The sequence below is a fragment of the Schistocerca cancellata genome, chromosome 12 (assembly GCF_023864275.1).
Source record: "Schistocerca cancellata isolate TAMUIC-IGC-003103 chromosome 12, iqSchCanc2.1, whole genome shotgun sequence".
Taxonomy (NCBI): domain Eukaryota; kingdom Metazoa; phylum Arthropoda; class Insecta; order Orthoptera; family Acrididae; genus Schistocerca; species Schistocerca cancellata.
The window spans coordinates 33,618,951-33,639,456 of record NC_064637.1 but is presented as its reverse complement, the minus strand read 5'-3'; the positions used below and the strand labels follow the sequence as shown (position 1 = coordinate 33,639,456).

Genomic DNA, 20,506 nt, shown 5'->3' with positions numbered 1-20,506 from the left:
ATGTGTGCCACAGAGAAAGAAATTCCCCATTCGGAAACAGGATGCTCACATATATTCAATATTCAAAGTGCTACAAAAAAATCGACAAGACCAGGAAAAACACATGCAATTGAATTTGATGTGGAGGCTGTCTGCTACTGTCCAAAGACAAAACACTAAAGCAGTATTTTGTCAACACTGTGTAAAACCTATCTGTGAACAATACAACTCTGAAAGAAACCGCATGCTACATGTGGAGTGAAAGGACCACCAAACATGTTTCTGCAGAGATCGCTTTATCCTTGTTCAGTTTCCCAGAAAAAATGCACATTTTGTTTTCTTTTCCAATACATGTGGAGGGCAAAACAGAAATGCAAATGTGCTTGCTGTGATGCTGTTGCTCATTTTGATAACGCTGTAATAAATCAAATGTTTTTGAGCCAACTGGAGTGCAGCCCTGTTTTTGCCTCAGTAGAGAAAAAGACAAGACCACTTGATATATTTGACCCATCAGAATGGGTCACAATCATTAGAATTACAAATGAAAATACGATGTGAGTTTAGCTTAGCAGAAGGATATACCGAATTTCCCAGAATTAAGGCGCTACAAGAAAAAGAGCAGAAAGGTTGAGTGTTGGAAATAATTTCAACTGGCTCAACATAATTTGGGTTCAGCATTGAAAAGAAAAATCTGAATACATATGTTTTAAATACAGCAGTACTTCTGAAGAATTTAAAAGACTGGAAATCTTCCAAAGAGCTAAAACAAAGCTGCAAGAATCTTTCAGACTTTGTAGTCATCTCCAAACCCCACAAAGAAAGATATGCTCTAGGGTCTTATATAAATTTGCAACATGAGGATTATACTGAAGCAGTATCATTATTTTGACAAGTCACCATTGGAGATACAAAAGCTGGTCAAGCAACAGAAATTAATACTAATTATGACTAAAGTATATTCAACTTTCAGTAATGTATGTTTCACTGACATTTGCAGAAATAAATACAATTTTATGTTTCTTATGTATTTCACGATGTTCTCATGGTGGTAATCATTTTTAATGTTAAAATCATCTGGCATTATAATTGCTGTGGTTTACGTAATTTCTGAGGAATTATAACACACTTACAAATGTATAAAACTGACCACAGTGCAGCAAAATAAATTTTATATATTAGTGCATTCTTTGTTATCATTGTTATTATTACTATATTGTACCAACATGTTTAAGGTCAAAACAACATATCCATAATAGTGTTCATTTTCTTGTCCCATGGTAGTTAATGTTAAAGCTGACAAGTGTAAACACTCTCTCAGAACCATGAGGTATGATGATTTTTAGCAACATGAACTTATTTGCAGCAGTGGTAGTGTCTGCACTGTTACCTTGAAACACTCATTCTGTATGTATGTTGTTATGGCTCTAAACCCTCAGATCTGTAACATGATGGCCTAATACATCACAATCCTTGTCTCTGTATGTTACTATCTAATTAAATCCATTTGTTTCTGAACAGTAAGTCAAAAACTTCTAATTACAATTTTGCAATGTATGAAAATATTTTGATTACAGTATTTATGGTAGCAGACCTCATTTTATGTGACCAATACACCTCTTTTGTATTATTATTGTTATTAAAATCTTTAAAGACTGCAGAGGAAGCTGTGGACGAACTGCACAATTTTAACCACTGTCTAGCACAAACGTGAACAGTTCATCTACAGCTGCCCGTTCAGGGGAACCACTTGCAAGGATTACACTGATACACCTAAATTCTAATAATCACAGCCCATGTAAAGCATCAAATACAGCACAAAGCGAAGCATTGACACAACACCGAGTGGTTATAGGAAACAGTACCAATATCATTAGCTGCCACAGCAACTTTCAGTATGAACTGTCTGTATAAAGCTGAAAACTTATGTTATCGTCGTTAGGAAACACCTCGCCATCTTATCCTTTTGCTCATTTACTCGTTAGGAAGCACCTCACCACCTTATCTGTTTGCTCATTTACTATTCACATCTTCCAATGTCTTCTCAATTATCATAATTTACTACTAACAGTAGAAAGTCTCTCATATTTTGACAAGAATCCAATACTCAACAAATCTGCTATAAGTAATCATTCTTGTTGATACAATCAAAAGTACAGATAATCCTGACCAGCCTCACCAATATGTTATCAGTTCACATTAACATTCAAGTACTCTCTTGCTACACTGCAACACAGTGCTAGTCAATACATCCAGCATGCATAATTTTACAAACTGAATTGCAGTACTGTAGACTGTAAGTTCAGCAGTCTCTCTCTCTCTCTCTCTCTCTCTCTCTCTCTCTCTTTTTTAAGGTGGGGGGGGGGGGGGGGGCACAGGTTGAAATGAGCGAGGGTGGGGGTGGGGTAGAAAACACAATATGATGAACACAGCAGTCGTTTATCTTATGTGACAACTCTGTGATTATTACCAAGTTGTGTCATTGACAAGATGGAACACACTTCCTTTTTCTTCAAATGTATTTACTGGCTTGTATGTTTTACACACCACTGAATTTGAAGCAAAACAGCATCTCTAAGCACCTTGATAGGATGCATAAAGTAACAGATATTTGCAAACTTCTGCTGCCTCATACAGACCTGGGGTATTACACTACCAGTCTGTCTATACCAACCTTACCTGCAAAATGATATTACAATAGAACTGCCGGAAAGAACTCAGACAATTGTTCTATACTGGGGTGATGTGGAAGAAAGTCTTTCCGTTGGGTCACCCCACCTACAGATTATATTTTACAGTTATACTGTTACTAGTGACATAGTCCAGCTTCACATAGGTAGCATTAAGTATTCTGCTTGTATCTAGGTCTTAAAGTTGAATGTTGTAGGGAAGTTCTTGTAGAATGTAAACACTTTAGAATTAAAGAAGACCACTCACTGAAAAGCAGAAGTGTTGAGTTGTCAATAGGCGCACACGAAAGGAAGAAATCTTGCTACCTTTCACAGTTACTCTCTGATGAGCTAGAGGTAATGACATGCATGCGCACGCACGCACCTATGCCCCACCCTGGTGGCAGCTACACTGACAGTGCCAATACTATTTTGCAGCTGGTGGACTGGTTGTGGAGGGGGTAGAGAGAGAAGGAGGCAGGAGGCAGAGAGAATGGATTGGTGATGGGTGGCTAGTTATCTCGGAGGGAGGTGGCTAGTTTGGCAGCTAGGAATACTGGGAGGGAGGGGTGGCAGGTATATGAGCTGGAACAGTTGTAGTGGTCAGTGGGAAGTGGCACATGTTGAAGGCGACAAGGAAACATGAATTAGGAGGGGGTAACAGGACGGAGTACGACGAAGCTTTTGGGTGGTGATGCGGGGACAGTAGGTTACCTAAGGTTGACACCACCCACCACCCTCCGCCCTACAGTTTCCACTTACTCTATCCTGTCGCCCCTCCCAGTTCACTTTCCAATGTTGCCTTCAGTGTGTACCACTTCGCACTGGCCACAACAATTGTGCGGTATGTGCCTAACCCATATACCTGCCACCTCTCCATCCCACATTCCTAGCTGGCAAACCGGCCACCTCCCTCCAAGCTGCCATCCACCCATCCAGTCCCTCTCGGTGCCTCCTCCCCCTCCTCCCTTTACCCACCCAACCCAATACCACACCCACCACAACCTGCCCACCTCTTGCAACATAGCATTGGCACTGTCAGTCTAGCTGGCACTATGTAAGGGCACAGGTGTGTGTGTGTGTGTGTGTGTGTGTGTGTGTGAGGAAGGGGGGGGGGGGGGGGTCTCTAGCTCAGCAGAGGGTAACTCCAAAATCTAGCAGGTTTTCAGAAAGGAAGTGTGCACTAATAAGAAACTTTGGGGCAGATTAAAACTGTGTATCGTATCGAGATTCGAACTCGGGACCTTTGCCTTTCACAGGCAAGTGCTCTATCGACTGAGCTACCAAAGCATGACTCACAACTCATCCTCAAAGCTTTACTTTTGCCAGTCTTCACCAGTACCTCGTCTCCAACATTTCACACTTAACAGAGGCTCTCCTGCAAAACTTGCATGACTAGCACTTCTCGAACGGAGGATATTGTGGGACGTGGCTTGCCACTGCCTAGGGGATGTCTCAAGAAGGGAATTAAGCCATGTCTCCACAGGATCCTTTCTTTGAAGAGAGCTAGTCTTACAAGTCTCACAGGAGAGCTTCTGTTAAGTTTGGAAGGCAGGAGACGAGGTACTTGTGGAAGTAAAGCTGTGAGAACGGGTTGTGAGTCACGGTTGAGTAGCTCAGTCGGTAGAGCACTTGTTTGCAAAATACACAGGTCCCGAGTTTGAGTCTCGGTCCAGTACACAGTTTTAATCTGGCAGGAATTTCAAGTTTCTTTCTTTTGGGTGCGCATATCAACAACTTAACACTCCTGCTTTCTGGTGAGTGGTCTCCTTAAACCCAAATCCAATTGTTTCCATTGAATCTCCACATCACTTAGTGGTGAATGATACAGTAGTTTGAAAGGCACATTGGTAAACAGTGACCCAGTGGGGATTCAATCCTACAAGCTTCCCATTTCTAACTAGATACATTACCACTAGATCACCACACCATATATGAGCTTGTAGATTTCAATTCACACATCCTTTCAAGGCAAAAAAAAATGAAGCTATCTAGCTTCAAAATACATAGAGAGTAAAACTGGCACCAATAAATATATCTGATGAAAAAGGGGAAAAAATTGTGTTCTAGTAACTCTGAACAGCTCACTCCCTAGGCACTGCCTTCTGTATACATGGAAGAATAAAGGTGTGGCATGTTCCTGACACATCATAACTAACATTCCTAGTGTGTTTTGGTTGCTGGATCATCGTGTTAAAGAAGACGAAACATTTTTTAAAATAATCATCAGTAGAGATGAACCGTAATTTTATCACTTTGAAATGTAACATCTTGGAATGAAAACAGTCACAGTCTCCAGCCACAATGAAATTCTTGAGTGAACCCTCTGTAGGAAGAGTGAAGCTCTATTTTTTGGCACACACAAGGGCCAGTTCTGGAACATTACCTGCACCTGAGGACAGTGGAAATCTTCAGCAACAACTGAAGAAGTGCACTGAAAAGAAAAGGCAGGGTCACTATGTAGACAAATTATGTCAATGTAAATTTAGTACTATCTTAGCGGAAAAAATGTTGCAAATACTATTCATCTTAAAATCTTGTATGTAGAAGTACAGGTACTAGGAAATGAAGCAAGGTGAGAAGCAATGGATCTAAGGTGATTACGACATTAGCAGTAGGCCTTTATGTTTTCCAGCACTGAAATTTCACTTTTGATCAAAGTATTTTAAATGTATTTCATTTATCAACTGTTGATTTGGTTTTGGCAACTGTCACTTACTCTCTCCTTTAACTCCGGCAATTTAGAAGATGCAGCCACAGAATATAGGCACTTGCTCTGTGCGCCAATAATGACAGCGAAATATGGGGAAGCATCAGTGATCAATTTTGTTTGGAGTTTACCAGTAAGGCAGTTATTTTGAACATAAGAACTTAAAAAAAATGCTCATTTCATTTTCAATAGTGCACCACATGGGCATGTCCTTCAGTTTACAACTTTTTGCACTAAAATACATCCCAATAACAGCTTTGTTCACAGTTGCAACAAGAGAAATTAACTGCATCACAAAATTCCTAGTATAACTTAACTGATGTCTTTGGACAAACCCGAAAGCTGTCCAACAATCCTAACTAATACACTTGATATGTAATATCTCCATAGCTAAATGTTTAAGAAAACTGTAAGGTATTTGTTTGAGCAATAATGAATCAATCACATATATAACACAGATACAATTAGTGACTAGAATAAATTCTATGAAACCTAATACAACATACAAAATTGACTTGCAACGTTATTTTGAAATACTTGTTGGTAATATTAAAAGAAAATTATCCACCCTTTAGAAACAAGAGCCATAAAATAACATTACTGCAAAATTGCAGGTAATGTTACAGAAAACTTTTCTTCTTTCTTTCAGGTAACAAATTTCATCAAAGATCAGAGCATTTCACACTGTAGCGAGAATTTTCATATTCTGAATCACACATTAACATTAGTTTATTCTTCAAATGTGAAATTTTAGGGTCACTCTCAATGCTGGGTCACTCAAGCTCCCCATTCTCCAGAAAGAGGAGCGAGACGTCGACATCTTCGATGTCGCTGCAGCCACCGCCGGCGCAGTAATTCTCAGAGTTGTAGTTTCCGGCTGCGTTGCCGCCACCTGGACCCGCTCCGTTTCCTCCACCTACATCATCATCATCGTCGTCATCATCGTAATCGGAGGAGTCGTCACTCAAGTCGCTCTCCGAGAACACTGACGGAGGCTCGTCACGCACCATGCCAAAAATCTGCAGATCAGCCATTCGCTCGTGCAGTTCTTCCACGACACTTCGATCACCCTCGCTGTTCTCTAGATGTAGCTTCCTGTGCACAGATTGAAAAAAATTAATTGTTGATACAGTAAGCATTACATTTCCAACTTACTTCCTTGCTTTCTTCAACAGTCCTATGACGATACTGTGGAGCAAGGTAACTGACAAAACTATTTATCTTGTGAGTCACTTTCAAGAATGAAACATTGAGGGACATTCAGTAACATTTCACTAATATACTGTTACTGGATAATCCATTCAGGTGTTTTATTATGGTATTTAAGCCAGATAACAGAGTCCGCACCGGATACAGTGGCCAATGTACAGTAACCAATTCTCATCCAAAGTGCTGTGTGAGCTCATTTGTTTGTTAGGAAAGGGAGGCCAAAACTGTTTGTCCCACTTTGGCTTGTCAGCAATGACAGAATCGACGCACACACCCCTCAATCTTTCTCAAACGATTTTACAGAAACTATTTGTTAAGAAAAGTCATTTTGCTGTTACTTATAGTTTTACATGTCAGCTTCTTGATGATATGCCCATCATTTCATTCAGGGTCATAGTTATTGTGATATTTCCAAGGAAGTAAGACACTGCACAAAGTTCAAAAAAGTTTGCAATGGAAAATAGGGCTCTCTATGATTTTGCATATTACATAATATGTTGCTGCATATGAAATTTAGCTAACACGTTCTTTAGACTTGGGTGGTGGTTTCTGTCACCAATCTCATGAAAACTGATCAGATGCAGCACACTTATTTGCTATCACACGCGCCAGCAGACGGAATTGCCAGAGACTTCTAAAAACAGGTTTTATTAAATATACTAAGTAAGGAACTGAGTAAAAATGAGTCAGTAGCTTATGAAAAGGTATGTCCTCAGCACAAAAATAAATGTGTTACATCTTCACTTACGTCGTTCCACAACCCACGGCACTTCTTGTTTCACCAGGTAACGATGGCCATTAAAAATTAGTTTCTTTCACTGAAAACGTATGTTTTAATAGAATAACATGGTAGTTAATAAAGTTTTGTTTAATAAACACATAGCAAAATACTCTCCTATTTGCATTCCGACTTTTTGCAAAATCTCATTTTCATATTTCAAACCGTTTATGAAATATGGGCAATGTTGCAGGTATTTCCCTCTGGCTTTAATGCTGTGGTGCACAGTCACAAGCGGGTGTGCCACACCAAATCAATTTTCTCCAGATCAGTGACAACGTTTTAAAAAAAACATCAGTTACATACACAGCAACATATTATGTAATATGCACCAAATGCAAAATCACAGCGAGCCCTATTTTTCATTACAAATTTTTTCAAATTTTGCACAGAATCTTACTTCCATGTAACTATCACAATAACTACGACCATTAACGAACTGATGGGCACATCAGGAATAAGGTGGCATAAGAAACTATAATTAATACAAAAATGAATTTTTTTATGAAATGGTTACTGGAAAACCATTTGAGAAAGATTGTAGGGTGCACACTTTAGGTCTGTGCATCACTGTCCAGCAAACTATATCAGCCTCTCCTCCCGAACAAACAAACAAATTTACTAACATACAGCTCTTTTCCTATAAGTGAAATGTCCTGATGTGGCAGGGAACAGAAGAGAATCAGCAGAAAAATGCTCCTGTTGGAGCACAAAAGTGATGAGGCCATGTTAAAAAGAAAATGACTGACAAGTGCAGCACCAGCTGCCTCATTCTATCTTTCTCAGCATCTTAACAAATTCTCCCAACAATTTTGGCACGTTAACATATTCACAGTTTTTATGCTGGGAGAGAAGGAGACACTGGCAGTGGGAGAGAGTCGGAAAAGTAATAAATATTGAGAGACAGTACATAGCCGTCGTCATACAGAAAGCGTGAAGGAGACAATGGCAGTGTGGAAGAAAGAGAGGGATACAGTGGCAGTTGAGCATAGTGAACACAGTTGACAGCGACAGAACAGTGCTAAGAAAAATGTACTGAATTGAAGCAATCACACGTTTGAAGAATACAAGGCAAGTTTCTCATGAATCTCAATATTTATGACGTCATATGACTCGTCTTACTTTGTATCATACAGTTAAGAGTCTATTATGGAATCAGGGGTTCACAGTACCAGTCCCTGAATGTTTATTACATATCTGGATTCTTCACCAAAAAATAAGTACAGTTTACTCAAACCATTCTTTCCCATTCATGGTAAGATGGCATTGTAATTGACACATGTCAAATGCGTTTGCTTTTGCAATTAAGAACAGACGCATTTGTTTCTACATTTCATTTACGATGTAAATGTAAATCATTGTATTCCAAAAGTTGATACTCGTGTTCAAACATTACTTGAGTGTTGAGAATGTGATTGTACACTGCAAATAATATGACTAGACACAGACATTTCTGTTAAATAAGGTACTTTTATCATAACAAAGTTTTCTGTTCCCTACGAGATTGATCGTGACGAGTCCCCAGATCGATTTCCGTGGCCGTCCTCGAACCCCGCCATCAGGATGGTGGATTTCCACGCGCGTTTCCTTCCAACCACTGTAAGTGGATACCGGCAGTATACAAACCACAACAACTGTAATAAGGTAAAATGTCCATGAAGTGATAGTGACAGGCACACCTGCCATGGATACTCTCTGAAATCGAGCACCTCAATGGTGTGAGGCAAGGGGGCACACTGACATCAAGCATCCTGGTAGCAATAGACAACTATTACATCACGTTGTCATTCCTGGATCTACATTCTTAGACTGAAGTATGCACATCTGAGACTTTGGAAAGTCAGGGCATCACACAAATTACACAACTTGCATATTCGCCAAACCCGAATGCCGTGTTGCACTAAGGATGCTACAACTATGGTCCCTTCACTCGCAGAATAAAGGGAAAGCTTATCTACAAAATTTCGTAGTGTCTAAAGTAGAGTATGAGGGGCATTTGAAAAGTCCGTGCAAAGTCCGAGAGATGGCACCACTGGCACATATTTGAGGTCATGCTTAGTTATTAGCATCTTTGGATAGAACGCACACCATATTGGTCTATTTCTTTGTGTCTGGAATTCGTGTGAATCAAGGAAGTTGAGTGATTGTCAAGAAATGGAAAAAAAAGAATTTTGTGTGCTGATTACACATTAATTTATGAAAGGCAAAATGCCTCAGGAGAGTAAAGAGAAGCTTGATAAACATTACGGTGATTCTGCAGCTTCAATTAGAACAGTTAAGTGGTTTCAATATTTTTGGAGTGGCCATATGGGTACAAGTGAAGCTGAACATTCTGGACGCCCTGTGGAGGTTACGACTCCAGATATCATTGATAAAATCCATGATATGGTGATGGATGACAGAAGAGTTAGGGTGCATGAGATTGCTAGTGCTGTGGGCATCTCAAATGAATGGGTAAATAATATTTTGCATACACATTTGGACACGAGTAAGGTACCCACACGATGGGTTCCGCGATTGCTAACACTTGACCAAAAACGGAATCGTGTGAAGTGTTGCAAGGATTGTTTGCAGCTGTTCAGGAAGAATCAGCAGGACTTCAAGCATCGTTTCATCACTGTAGATGAAACATGGATACACTACTATATTAGATCAAACAACAATCTAAACAATGGGTTACCAAGGAACAATCTGCATTAAAAAAAAAAGAAAGAAGAAGAAGAAGAAGAAGAAGAAGAAGAAAGAAAGAAAGAAAAAAGAAAAGGACGAAGACCATTCCTTCGGCCGAAAAGGTTAAGGCAACTGTCTTTTGGGATTCACAAGGGATAATGCTCATCGACTATCTGGAAAAGGTAAAACTATCACAGCTGAATATTATTCATCATTACTGGACTGTTTGAAAACAGAGCTGCAAGAAAACCGACGGCAATTGGACTTAAAAAAGTCCTTTTCCATCACGACAATGGACCAGCACACACCTCAGCAGTTGTGGTCACAAAATTACTGGAAATAGGATGTTTCACACACCCCTATTCTCCAAACTTGGCTCCCACAGACTACTATTTGTTCCCCAATTTGAAGTACTGGCTGCCCAGACAAAGATTTTATTCAAGCGAGGAGGTGATTGCAGCAACTAATAGCTATTTTGCAGACTTGGACAATTCCTATTATTTGGAAGGAATCAACAAATTAGAAGAGCATTGGACAAAGTGTATAAGTCTAAAAGGAGACTATGTCAAAAAACCAAAAAGGTTGACCCCAAACACGTAAGTAGTTTTTGTTTTTGCACAGACTTTTCAAACGCCCCTCGTACACCGAGCAAAAGCATATAGGGCACATCTGACTGTGGTGGTAATTCTCCTGGCCAATGTGCTGGCATACACAGAATGTGATCCTGCTGGTTACTATCTTAGCTTTCAGTTTATCATCCACCATCTGATGTCTGTGGTGAATGCTTACTGTAGACTGTAAATCATATCAGTGCATTTTCTAGATGCTCATACAGTCGTTTGATGTCTCAGTGCCTTTATTAACAAAAGCAACACTGTAAACAAATGTTTCACAAATAGTTCAAATGGCTCTGAGCACTATGGAACTTAACATCTGAGGTCATCAGTCCCCTAGACTTAGAACTACTTAAACCTAACTAACCTAAGGACATCACATACATCCATGCCCGAGGCAGGATTCGAACCTGCGACTGTAGCAGCAGCACGGTTCCGGACAGAAGCACCTAGAACCACTTGGCCACTCTGGCCGGCGCTTAACAAATCTCAAACAGTTTTTATCAGCGAACAGTTATCTGAATCATCCTCACTTTCACCATCATGACAGGAATATTGATCTTTCTTACTACCATCAATTCAAGTCGTGACACTCCTGACCATACTGTGCGTGGTGTCTGTTTTCTTCCTTTTTCTTTGCACAGTTGTATTAAGAGAGTAAAATTACATTACTTATGTAAGTTAATCATCTACAATCCAATCAAGGCAAATTAATTGCAGTCAACTTTCTCATTCTCACGACCATCCTGTAGCATCCAGAGTGACAGCTGTCTGAGAGACAAGCAGTTAATACTTAGCAGCTGAAAAGTCTCCACGGATATCTGCACCCACGCTATCTGCAGTGCACTCCACTAGCGTCGAGTCAGTGCTGCAGTGGATGATCCACACAACAAACACAATCATTTACAACTACGTGTTGTGATATTTTTGAAGAGTGACAGATTCCACATCGACAGATATTAGAAAACTCGGACACAGTGCACCTCCACAATAAAACATATCCCCTAAACCAGAAAGCTGTTGTGAGATAATACATTCTAGAAGCAAATAGTACAATAGTACAATAGCAAAATTAAGGTGGTTCAGATGTGTTTCATTACTAAGTATTTTTTCTTTACAAAATTCTTTTATTGCATTTTTTACCTTATAGTGCCATAACCAGTTTTGCCTTCTTAGGAAGTCTTCATCAGATCATTTGAGTACAATACACGGTAACTCATCAGATTACAACTGAGCGACAGTGCAAGACCGGACTACCCTACTTGTTCTTGAACCACTCATGATGTCAACATCATTTTTTTCCTTAATATGATCTCATTTTATTACTAGTACATACATAATAGTGACACGAAATATCCATTTCCTTATTTAAACTGGGAGTCATAAGATTTCATTATTCACTGTTGAGTTTCCTGACTATTGATGAGAACAGTATTGTTAGTTTGATTGAAAATATTTAATTTAAAGAACTATTCATGATTTACAGCACATGCAAACCATGGGAAGGTAAAATTTCTGATTAAGCTAAAAGTTGTTCACTTCTAGATTGGTACAGCCCATTTCAAAGCTCTCATTCTCTTCTTTTAAAAAATGCTTTACCTTCGGCAAAAGCTTATATTTCAAAATTTTTTTGCATCCAGTAGTTGTGTTTTCTGGAATGTCCTAATCTTCAAATGTAATTACTTCCAAAATCCAGTACCATAGTTCTGAAGCTCTGATTTTGCTGTTTCCAAACATGCGTATTGTCACTAAAATAATTTGGTAGTTTGTTATTTGTTCCGATAAGAAAACTTCATTTTCCCTAGAATTTTTAGTGGACTTCGAGAATCCCGTTTCACAGGCAGCAGAGGATTAAGTAGGTAAAAAGACTAGGGCTAGTAGAAATCCTTGGGTAACAGAAGATATATTGAATTTAATTGATGAAAGGAGAAGATAAAAAAATGCCATAAATGAAGCAGGCAAAAAGGAGTACAAACGTCTCAAAAATGAGATTGACAGGAAGTGCAAAAATCACTGAACGGGTTGGCTAGAGGATATAAGGATGTACAGGCATATATCACTAGGGGTAAGATAGATACTGCCTACATTAAATGCTTAAATTAGAGAGACCTTTGGAGAAATCAAGAGCTGAGATGGAAAACCAGTCCTACACAAAGAAGGGAAAGCAGAAAGATGGAAGGAGTACATAGAGGGTCTATACAAGGGTGATGTAGTTGAGGGCAATATTATGGAAATGGAAGAGGACGTAGACAAAGATGAACTGGGAGATATGATACAGTGAGATGAGAGTACTGAAAGACCTAAGTCGAAACAAGGCTACAGGTGCAGAAAACATTTCATTAGAAGTACTCATAGCCTTATGAGAGCCAGCCCTGAAAAACTCTACCATCCGGTAACCAAGATGTATGAGAAAGGTGAAATACCCACAGACTTCAAGAAGAATATAATAATTCCAATTCCCAAGAAAGCAAGCGTTGACAGGTGTGAAAATTACCGAAGTATCAGTTTAATAAGTCACGGCTGCAAAATACTAACATGAATGGAAAAACTGGTAGAAGCCGACCTCAGGGAAGATCAGTTTGGATTCCGTAGAAATGTTGAAGCATTTGAGGCAATAATGGCCCTACAACTTATATCAGAAGATAGATTAAGGAAAGTCAAAGCAACATTTCTAGCAGACTTAAAGAAAGCTTTTGACAATGCTGACTGGAATACTCTCTTCCAAATTCTGACGGTGGCAGGTATCAAATTCAGGTAGTGAAAGGCCATTTACAATTTGTACAGAAACCAGATGGCAGTTATAAGATTCGAGGGGCATGAAAGGGAAGCAGTGGGTTGGAAGGGAGTGAGACAGGGCTGAAGCCTATCCCCGATGTTATTCAATCTGTATATTGAGCAAGCAGTAAAGGATACAAAAGAAAAAAAATTAATAGGACTTAAAATACATGGCAAAGAAATAAAAACTTTGAGGTTTGCCAATGACACTGTAATTCTGTCAGAGACAGCAAAAGACTGGGAAGAGCAGTTGAACAGAATGGACTGTGACTTGAAAGGAGGATATAAGATGAACATAAAAAAACGCAAAACAAGGATAATGGAATGTAGTCGAATTAAGCCGGGTGATGCTGAGGGATGAGACACTTAAAGTAGTAAAGGAGTTTTGCTATTTGGGGAGCAAAATAACTTATGGTGGTTGAAAAGAGAGGATATAAAATGTAGACTGGCAATGGCAAGGAAAGCGTTACTGAAGAAGAGAAATTTGTTAACATCGAGTATAGATTTAAGTGTCAGGAAGTCGTTTCTGAAAGTATCTGTATGGAGTGTAGCCATGTATGGAAGTGAAACATGGATGATAAATAGTTTAGACAAGAAGAGAATAGAGGCTTTCGAAATGTGGTGCTACAGAAGAATGCTGAAGATTAGATGGGCCAATCATGTAACTAATGAGGAGGTACTGAATAGAATTGGGGAGAAGAGGAATTTGTGGCACACCTTGACTAGAAGAAGGGATCAGTTGGTAGGACACATTCTGAGGCATCAATGGATCACCAATTTAGTACTGGAGGGAAGTGTGGAGGGTAAAAATCATAGAGGGAGACCAAGAGATGAATATACTAAGCAGATTCAGAAGGATGTAGGTTGCAGTAGGTACTTTGAGATGAAGCAGCTTGCACAGGATAGAGTAGCATGGAGAGCTGCATCCAACCAGTCTCTGGACTGAAGATACAACAATAGCGGCGGCGGCAGCAGCGGCGGCGGCGGCGGCGGCGGCGGCAGCGGCAGCGGCAGCGGCAGCAGCAGCAGCAGGAGATTCATCCCACTCTCTAGCAGCACATGAATGTGTGTGTGTATTTGTTCTTACATCCCTCTCCATTCACGTAACAGGGGGTGGGTTTGGATGAGAGATCAACCCCCCCCCCCCTCCCTCCTGCAGAAATCAAAACAGTGTTTTAATATCCCCTCCTGCAACAAATTCATCCCCAGAATCTTATCCTCTCAGAAAACCTTTTTTAGCTATTATTATTATTATTATTATTATTATTATTATTATCATTATCATTAATTCCCCGTTAAGGAGAGCGTTAAAACACAATCAATATTCACAATGACAATATGGTACATAAATTGGTACATTTCAAATTCATGGCACTTTTTTCTGTCTCTTTCTTTTCTCTTCCCAAAAACCTTTCATAAAATCACTGTGTTTCTTCTTCCTCTCTTCTGTCCACTTCTTTCCTGGTTTCTTCTCTTTTGGTGTTTCTTCGAATTTCTGTTTGTTGATTTTTTCTCTGTATTTTCCTCTGTTTGATATTTCTTCTGTGGAGATGTTTAGATTTTTGAGGTCTTCCATGGTTTCCTTTACCCAGTTAGTTTTCATCTTATTCGTCACCACTATGTTAAAAATCTTCTTGGTCAGCCTATTTTCATTCATCTTATGAATGTGCCCATAGAATTTTGCCCTTCTTTTTCTGATATTGTCTGTAATTGTCTCTGCCTGTTTGTACAATTCCTTTGTTGGTCTCTTATCCAGATCCCCCGTCTCTGAACTGGCCCATAGATCTTTCTCAGAATTTTCCTCTCTTGCTTTTCCATTTCCTTGATTTTAGTTCTTCCTCTGATTACTGTTGTTTCTGAGGCATACAAGGCCTCAGGTAAGACTACTGTTTTGTAATGTCTTAATTTGGCATTGACAGAAATATTTCTTTTATTGTAATGGTTCCATGTAAGTCTGTATGCTTTTTGTAGTTTTGTAACCCTTTCTTCATTGGCTGTTGAATTCAGTCCTGTTTTCTGTATAATCTCTCCCAGGTATTTGAAACTTTCTACTTGTGTTATCTTTCCGTACTTTGTTATCAATGGGCTTCTGTCTGTAGATTTTGTGTCCACGTACTGGGTTTTTTCATATGATATTTGTAGTCCTGTTCTGGCTGTGATTTCATGCAATATCTCTAGGGCTTCTCTGGCTTCTTTTCTGTCATTTGTAATGATGGCTATATCGTCGGCACAGGCCAGACATTTTATGTTGACGGTTCTATTTTTCTCTCTCCCCATCTTTACCCCATTGACTCCTTTGTCCCACGTCCTGATTATTTTCTCTAAAACAGCATTAAATAAAATGGGTGGCAGGCCATCTCCCTGTCTCACTCCTGTCTTGATTTCGAAAGATTCTGAGATCTCGCCCATGAACTTCACTTTCGACTTTGTATTTGTTAATGTTTCCTGAATTAATTTTCTGGTCTTATTGTCTACCTTCATTTCTTCTAGTGTATTAAAAAGTGTTTCTCTATCTATGGAATCATAAGCCTTCTTGAAATCAACAAATGTTACTGTGGTGTTTCTGGACTTTCTCGTTGTTAATAATGTTCTCAGCCACCAGATCTGCTCACTGCATGATCTTCCCTTCCTGAGCCCTCCCTGGTATTCTCTGATCTGTGGATCTATCTCAGGTTCTAGGCAATTTAACAGAGCTTTTGATAGAATTTTGTATGCCACCGGCAGTAACGAAATTCCTCTATAGTTATTAGGATCTGTTTTGTCTCCTTTCTTATGGAGGGGGTGTATTAGGGCTGCCTTCCATTCTTCTGGTATCTTTTCTGTTTCCCAAATGTTTTTGATTATACTATGAATTTTGGGTGTAATGTTTTCATGGTCTAATTTCCAGATTTCTGCAATCAGTCCATCTTCTCCTGGTGCTCTATTATTTTTCAAGGATTTTATTATTTTCACGATTTCTTCATATGTTGGGGATTCCGAGTCCCGGTTAGGTTCTGGTTTTGTAAACTGTAATCTCTGTTTTGGTTTATCACAGTTAAGTAACGTGTCAAAGTATCTGGCTAATATTTCACAGTTTTTCTTCGGATTTGTCTCCAGTGTTCCATCTTGTCTTTTGAAGCATAATCTCGGTGGCTGATATCCTGTCATATTTTCTCGGAATACTCTGTAAAAATTTTGTGTGTTGTTTCTGGTGAAGTCTTCTTCTATCTCCTTCAACCTGCTGTTTTCGTAACCTCTTTTTTCTCTTCGGATTATTTTTGAAGTGTTTTTCTGTATCCTGTTGAAGTCTTCCCATTTTTCTTGTGTTTTATGGCTGTTAAATTTTTTCCAGGCTTGTATTCTGTCTTCTATGGCCCTGTCGCATGTCATGTTCCACCATCGGTGTTTCCTTTTTCTCGGTGGCTGCCCCAATTTTATCAGTTCTTTTATTTTTTCTGACAGTTTTGTCCAGTTGTTGCTGTTGATTTTTGTAATTTCTTCTATTATTTCTTTCTTGTTTATTTGTAGGTACTCTGGATCTGTTCTGAAAGATCTGTTGGTTCTCTTGATTTGTCTATTGGGTATAAATTTTACTTTAATTTGGAAAAGGTGATGATCAGATTCGAAAACTCCTTTCCTTGTTCTTACGTTCATTATTTCTCTGGTGTTTTTTGTGGATATTGCTACGTGGTCTATCTGAAATTCTCCTAGAGCATGGTTGGGGGATTTCCAAGTTACAAGTTTTCTGTGTGGTTTCTGGAATTGCGTTGACATGATTTTCAGATCAAAATTTCTGCAGAAGTTAATCAAGTTCTCTCCATTTTTGTTTGTTCTCATGTGGGCCGTGTGTTTCCCTGTCGTGTCTCTGAATTTTCTTTCCTTGCCTAACTGGGCATTGAAGTCTCCTAGTAACACTTTTATGTGATTCTTGGGGATTTTGCTGGTAGTTTCTTCCAGATCTTCCCAGAATTCCTCAATCATCTCTGGGTTCTTCTTGTTATAATTGTTTGTGGGGGCATGTCCATTGATTAATGTATAGGCTTTGTTTCCAGATCTTATCGTGAGTGTTGACATTTTTTCTGATTTTGAGATGAAATCTATTACGGAGTCCAGTATCGATTTGTGTACTACAAAACCAGTTCCGAAGAGTTTGCGATTTCTTCCTGGGATGGTTATGGCTAGTTTCCCCTTATATATTCTGTAATTTTCAGAATCAAAGTGGTTCTCATCTGCAAATCGTGTTTCCTGTATTGCCATAACTTTGATGTTGTATTTATCCATGGCGTTTGTTAATTGTTTCGGTTTACCTGGCCTCAGTAGTGTGTTGGTACTGAGTGTTCCCATGCAAAATACTTTCTTCATCTTGAGGGTTTTGAGAGGCTCCGATTCTTCTCTTCATGACATGCCTGATCCCCTGGAATCCGATGATCAGGTCTATTACCCAGTCTTACTGACTGGGGCCCAGGGTAGTGGATTCTTTCCCATTGTTCTGTCATGATTATTGGTTTGTGTTGAGGTATTGGTGGTGAAATCACGAAGGATCTCTCATAATTTCGACTGGAGTTTTGAGTTCCAGAAGATTAACTTACAGCCGAGCTCACAGAGCCAACAGACGCTGACCAGAGTACCGGTGGCTGCCACGCAGACGTGTCTGGATTTTGGGGCTTCACATGTAACCCTATGCAGGGGCCCTCACAGGGTGCTACCATCCGGAGCCAGATGGACCCAGGTTTTTTTTTTACAAGGTGTTTTTTTAGCTATTACATATGATATTAAATGTTGTTTGCTTTGGCTGGTGAATCTTCTGGATTTTGGGCACAGGATCAGAGCCTTTAGCCTAGAAATTGTGTGCCAACACACTGCAGCTAAGAGAGCTCACTGCTCTGGGGAAGTAGAATTAGCTTGTAAAAATGTGTGAATATATCAAGAAGTTTTGATCTGAATGTCTCTGAAGCTGCAGGATAAGTCGGAAAGCTAGTTCCCTTCTTTTACATCCCTAACTCTGCCCAAGAGATATTTGCCTTTCTTGTGCTATGGTAGGATCATTTTTCATTCCAGTTCCCAAATTTCACTGTTGTTGAGTTGGGTGATGGCTGATTCGGTTTAAGGTTTTTTTTTCCTCTCTCTCTTTTTGAACCATGTTGCTTAGGCATGGAAATGGATAAAGATTTCACAATGCAACAGGACAACCATTAATGGCATGTATTTGTTTACATTCTTTGCAATTTGCGCGAGTTTGAAACCCAGAAGCAGCGCATAATAAAACTAACAAAGACACGTTTCTTGCACATAAAATCTGAAAGAAGCTAGATTTTTTTTTAAAGTGAATTTTCAGCTTAATCGAAGGAATGCATTTTCTATTAATCTGAGTCGCTTCAAACTGTTTCCACACATACAATTCACATAAGAGTTTTATGCTACAGTTAGCTTAACTTTAAACCACTGTATGTCATCAAAAGCTAATTGATACGTAAAAGTTCCAGAAATGTGTGTTTTGCATATTTTTGCATGTAAAATCCAAATGGTGCACATACAAATCGTGTTATTAGCTGAGCATTAATTTCATGCAAATTAAAATCTTTTGCAAAAAGGAATTTAAGGATTTGCGCAACTTGTCCAAGTGCCAGCTGCTGTTCATCATTGAAACGTTGCTTAATATTATTGTAACATAGCTACAGCAAGACACATGTTTGAATGGCCTGCCAAATGGCCACTGGCTGGGGCTACATCAAAAACTTTTTTGCACATAGAATTTAAATGAATCTAGATTTTTGAAAGTGAATTTTGAACTTTATTGTAGGAACGAAATTTTTATTTATCTGATTCACTTCAAACTGTTTCCACCCTTCAATTCACATAAAAACAAATTTTACGTGCTCAGACAGGAACCGAGCGCTAACCCCCAACCCTCACCCCCAAACTGCGATTCTGCACATGTCCCTTTCAGACATTTTTGTTACAGAGGGAAGGCCCACTCACGGAGCAGACAACCTGGACATTTGTCCGGGTTACTAAAATTTAGGGGTGCCATTCTGGCTGTAAATGTAAGAAAAATATTGATGTACTAAATATTCAGTAACAGAAAAACATTACTGCATGAAAACATAAAACGTAAGTTGTAGTCATGTTAGTGGTTTCAGTCGCATCAGTTAGTAAATTTTCATTACCGTTAAACATCTCTTGCAGCGTGGCCTGTTGCTGCACAATCGAGAGCATCCGAGTTTTGCCGCTGTCTGCAATGGCGAAGGTTCTCTGTTCATTCTAAAAGTCCATTGTCACGGTTGTATGAACTATTGTTACATGACTCACGGTAAAGCGAGTGGCAGCCTTGTGCCATTCGTGTAAAAATACACCATAAGAACAAAAAGGAAGTTCTCATACGAAGCACAAGATGGGCCCTTCAAAGATCCAAAAAACAATATAAAATATACTGTTTTAAATTTTACAATTGATTAAGCATGAAATGTAGTACTCATACTAACTATTTTAATTCTTATATGATGTATACGGTTTAAACACCATGTCCAAAGAAATGCTACTAAAACATGGTAAGTATTTAGAATATATTCTAACTGATGGTGATTCTGTTGACATAAATGGGTTTGAATAACCACAGGAAATTTCAACAGTATATCAATGGCAGGCAATGAAAACCATGCAACTCCACTCTGTTAAATTTTACAGGACAAGCAGAAACGGTTTGATAAAAAATAACAAAGCACACAGATACACTTGCTCCATGTGTAACTATACAATAGAAGGCTAGTCAGTGACAGATTAGAGAAATCCATGCACTTTTGAATTTCTCTTTGATACTGGAGATGTTATTGGAATAACGAGGTTTTTACAGCCAGATGGAGTTACGGGGTTTTCATTGCCTATCACTGGTACGTGCTTTTGGGCAAAAAAGCCTAAGCACTGTACTGAGTTTAATTACAAATTTCTCCAAATGTTACTAGTTCTTTAAGTATATTGGTAACGACACCAATAACTGTAGCGAATGGTGAAAGGTGTTTCTCTAAGTTAAAATTTCTAAAAGCCTTTTATCAATACGAGAGAAGGGAAGTTGCTACTCACCATATAGCGGAGATGCTGAGCCGCGACAGGCACAATAAAAAGATTCACA

At 39.1% G+C, this 20,506-nt stretch overlaps 1 protein-coding gene across 2 annotated transcripts in view; it reads right to left on the bottom strand.

The window, feature by feature from the left end:
* Nucleotides 1-5,457: 5,457 nt before the first annotated feature.
* Nucleotides 5,458-20,506, bottom strand: part of LOC126109677 (uncharacterized) — a 96,985-nt gene continuing 81,936 nt past the window's right edge. For both annotated transcript variants that reach the window (XM_049914727.1, XM_049914728.1), the window contains one exon: nucleotides 5,458-6,450. In XM_049914727.1, coding sequence (XP_049770684.1) covers nucleotides 6,129-6,450 — 322 coding nt within the window. In that variant the 3' untranslated portion in view covers nucleotides 5,458-6,128. The remainder of the gene's footprint in view (nucleotides 6,451-20,506) is intronic.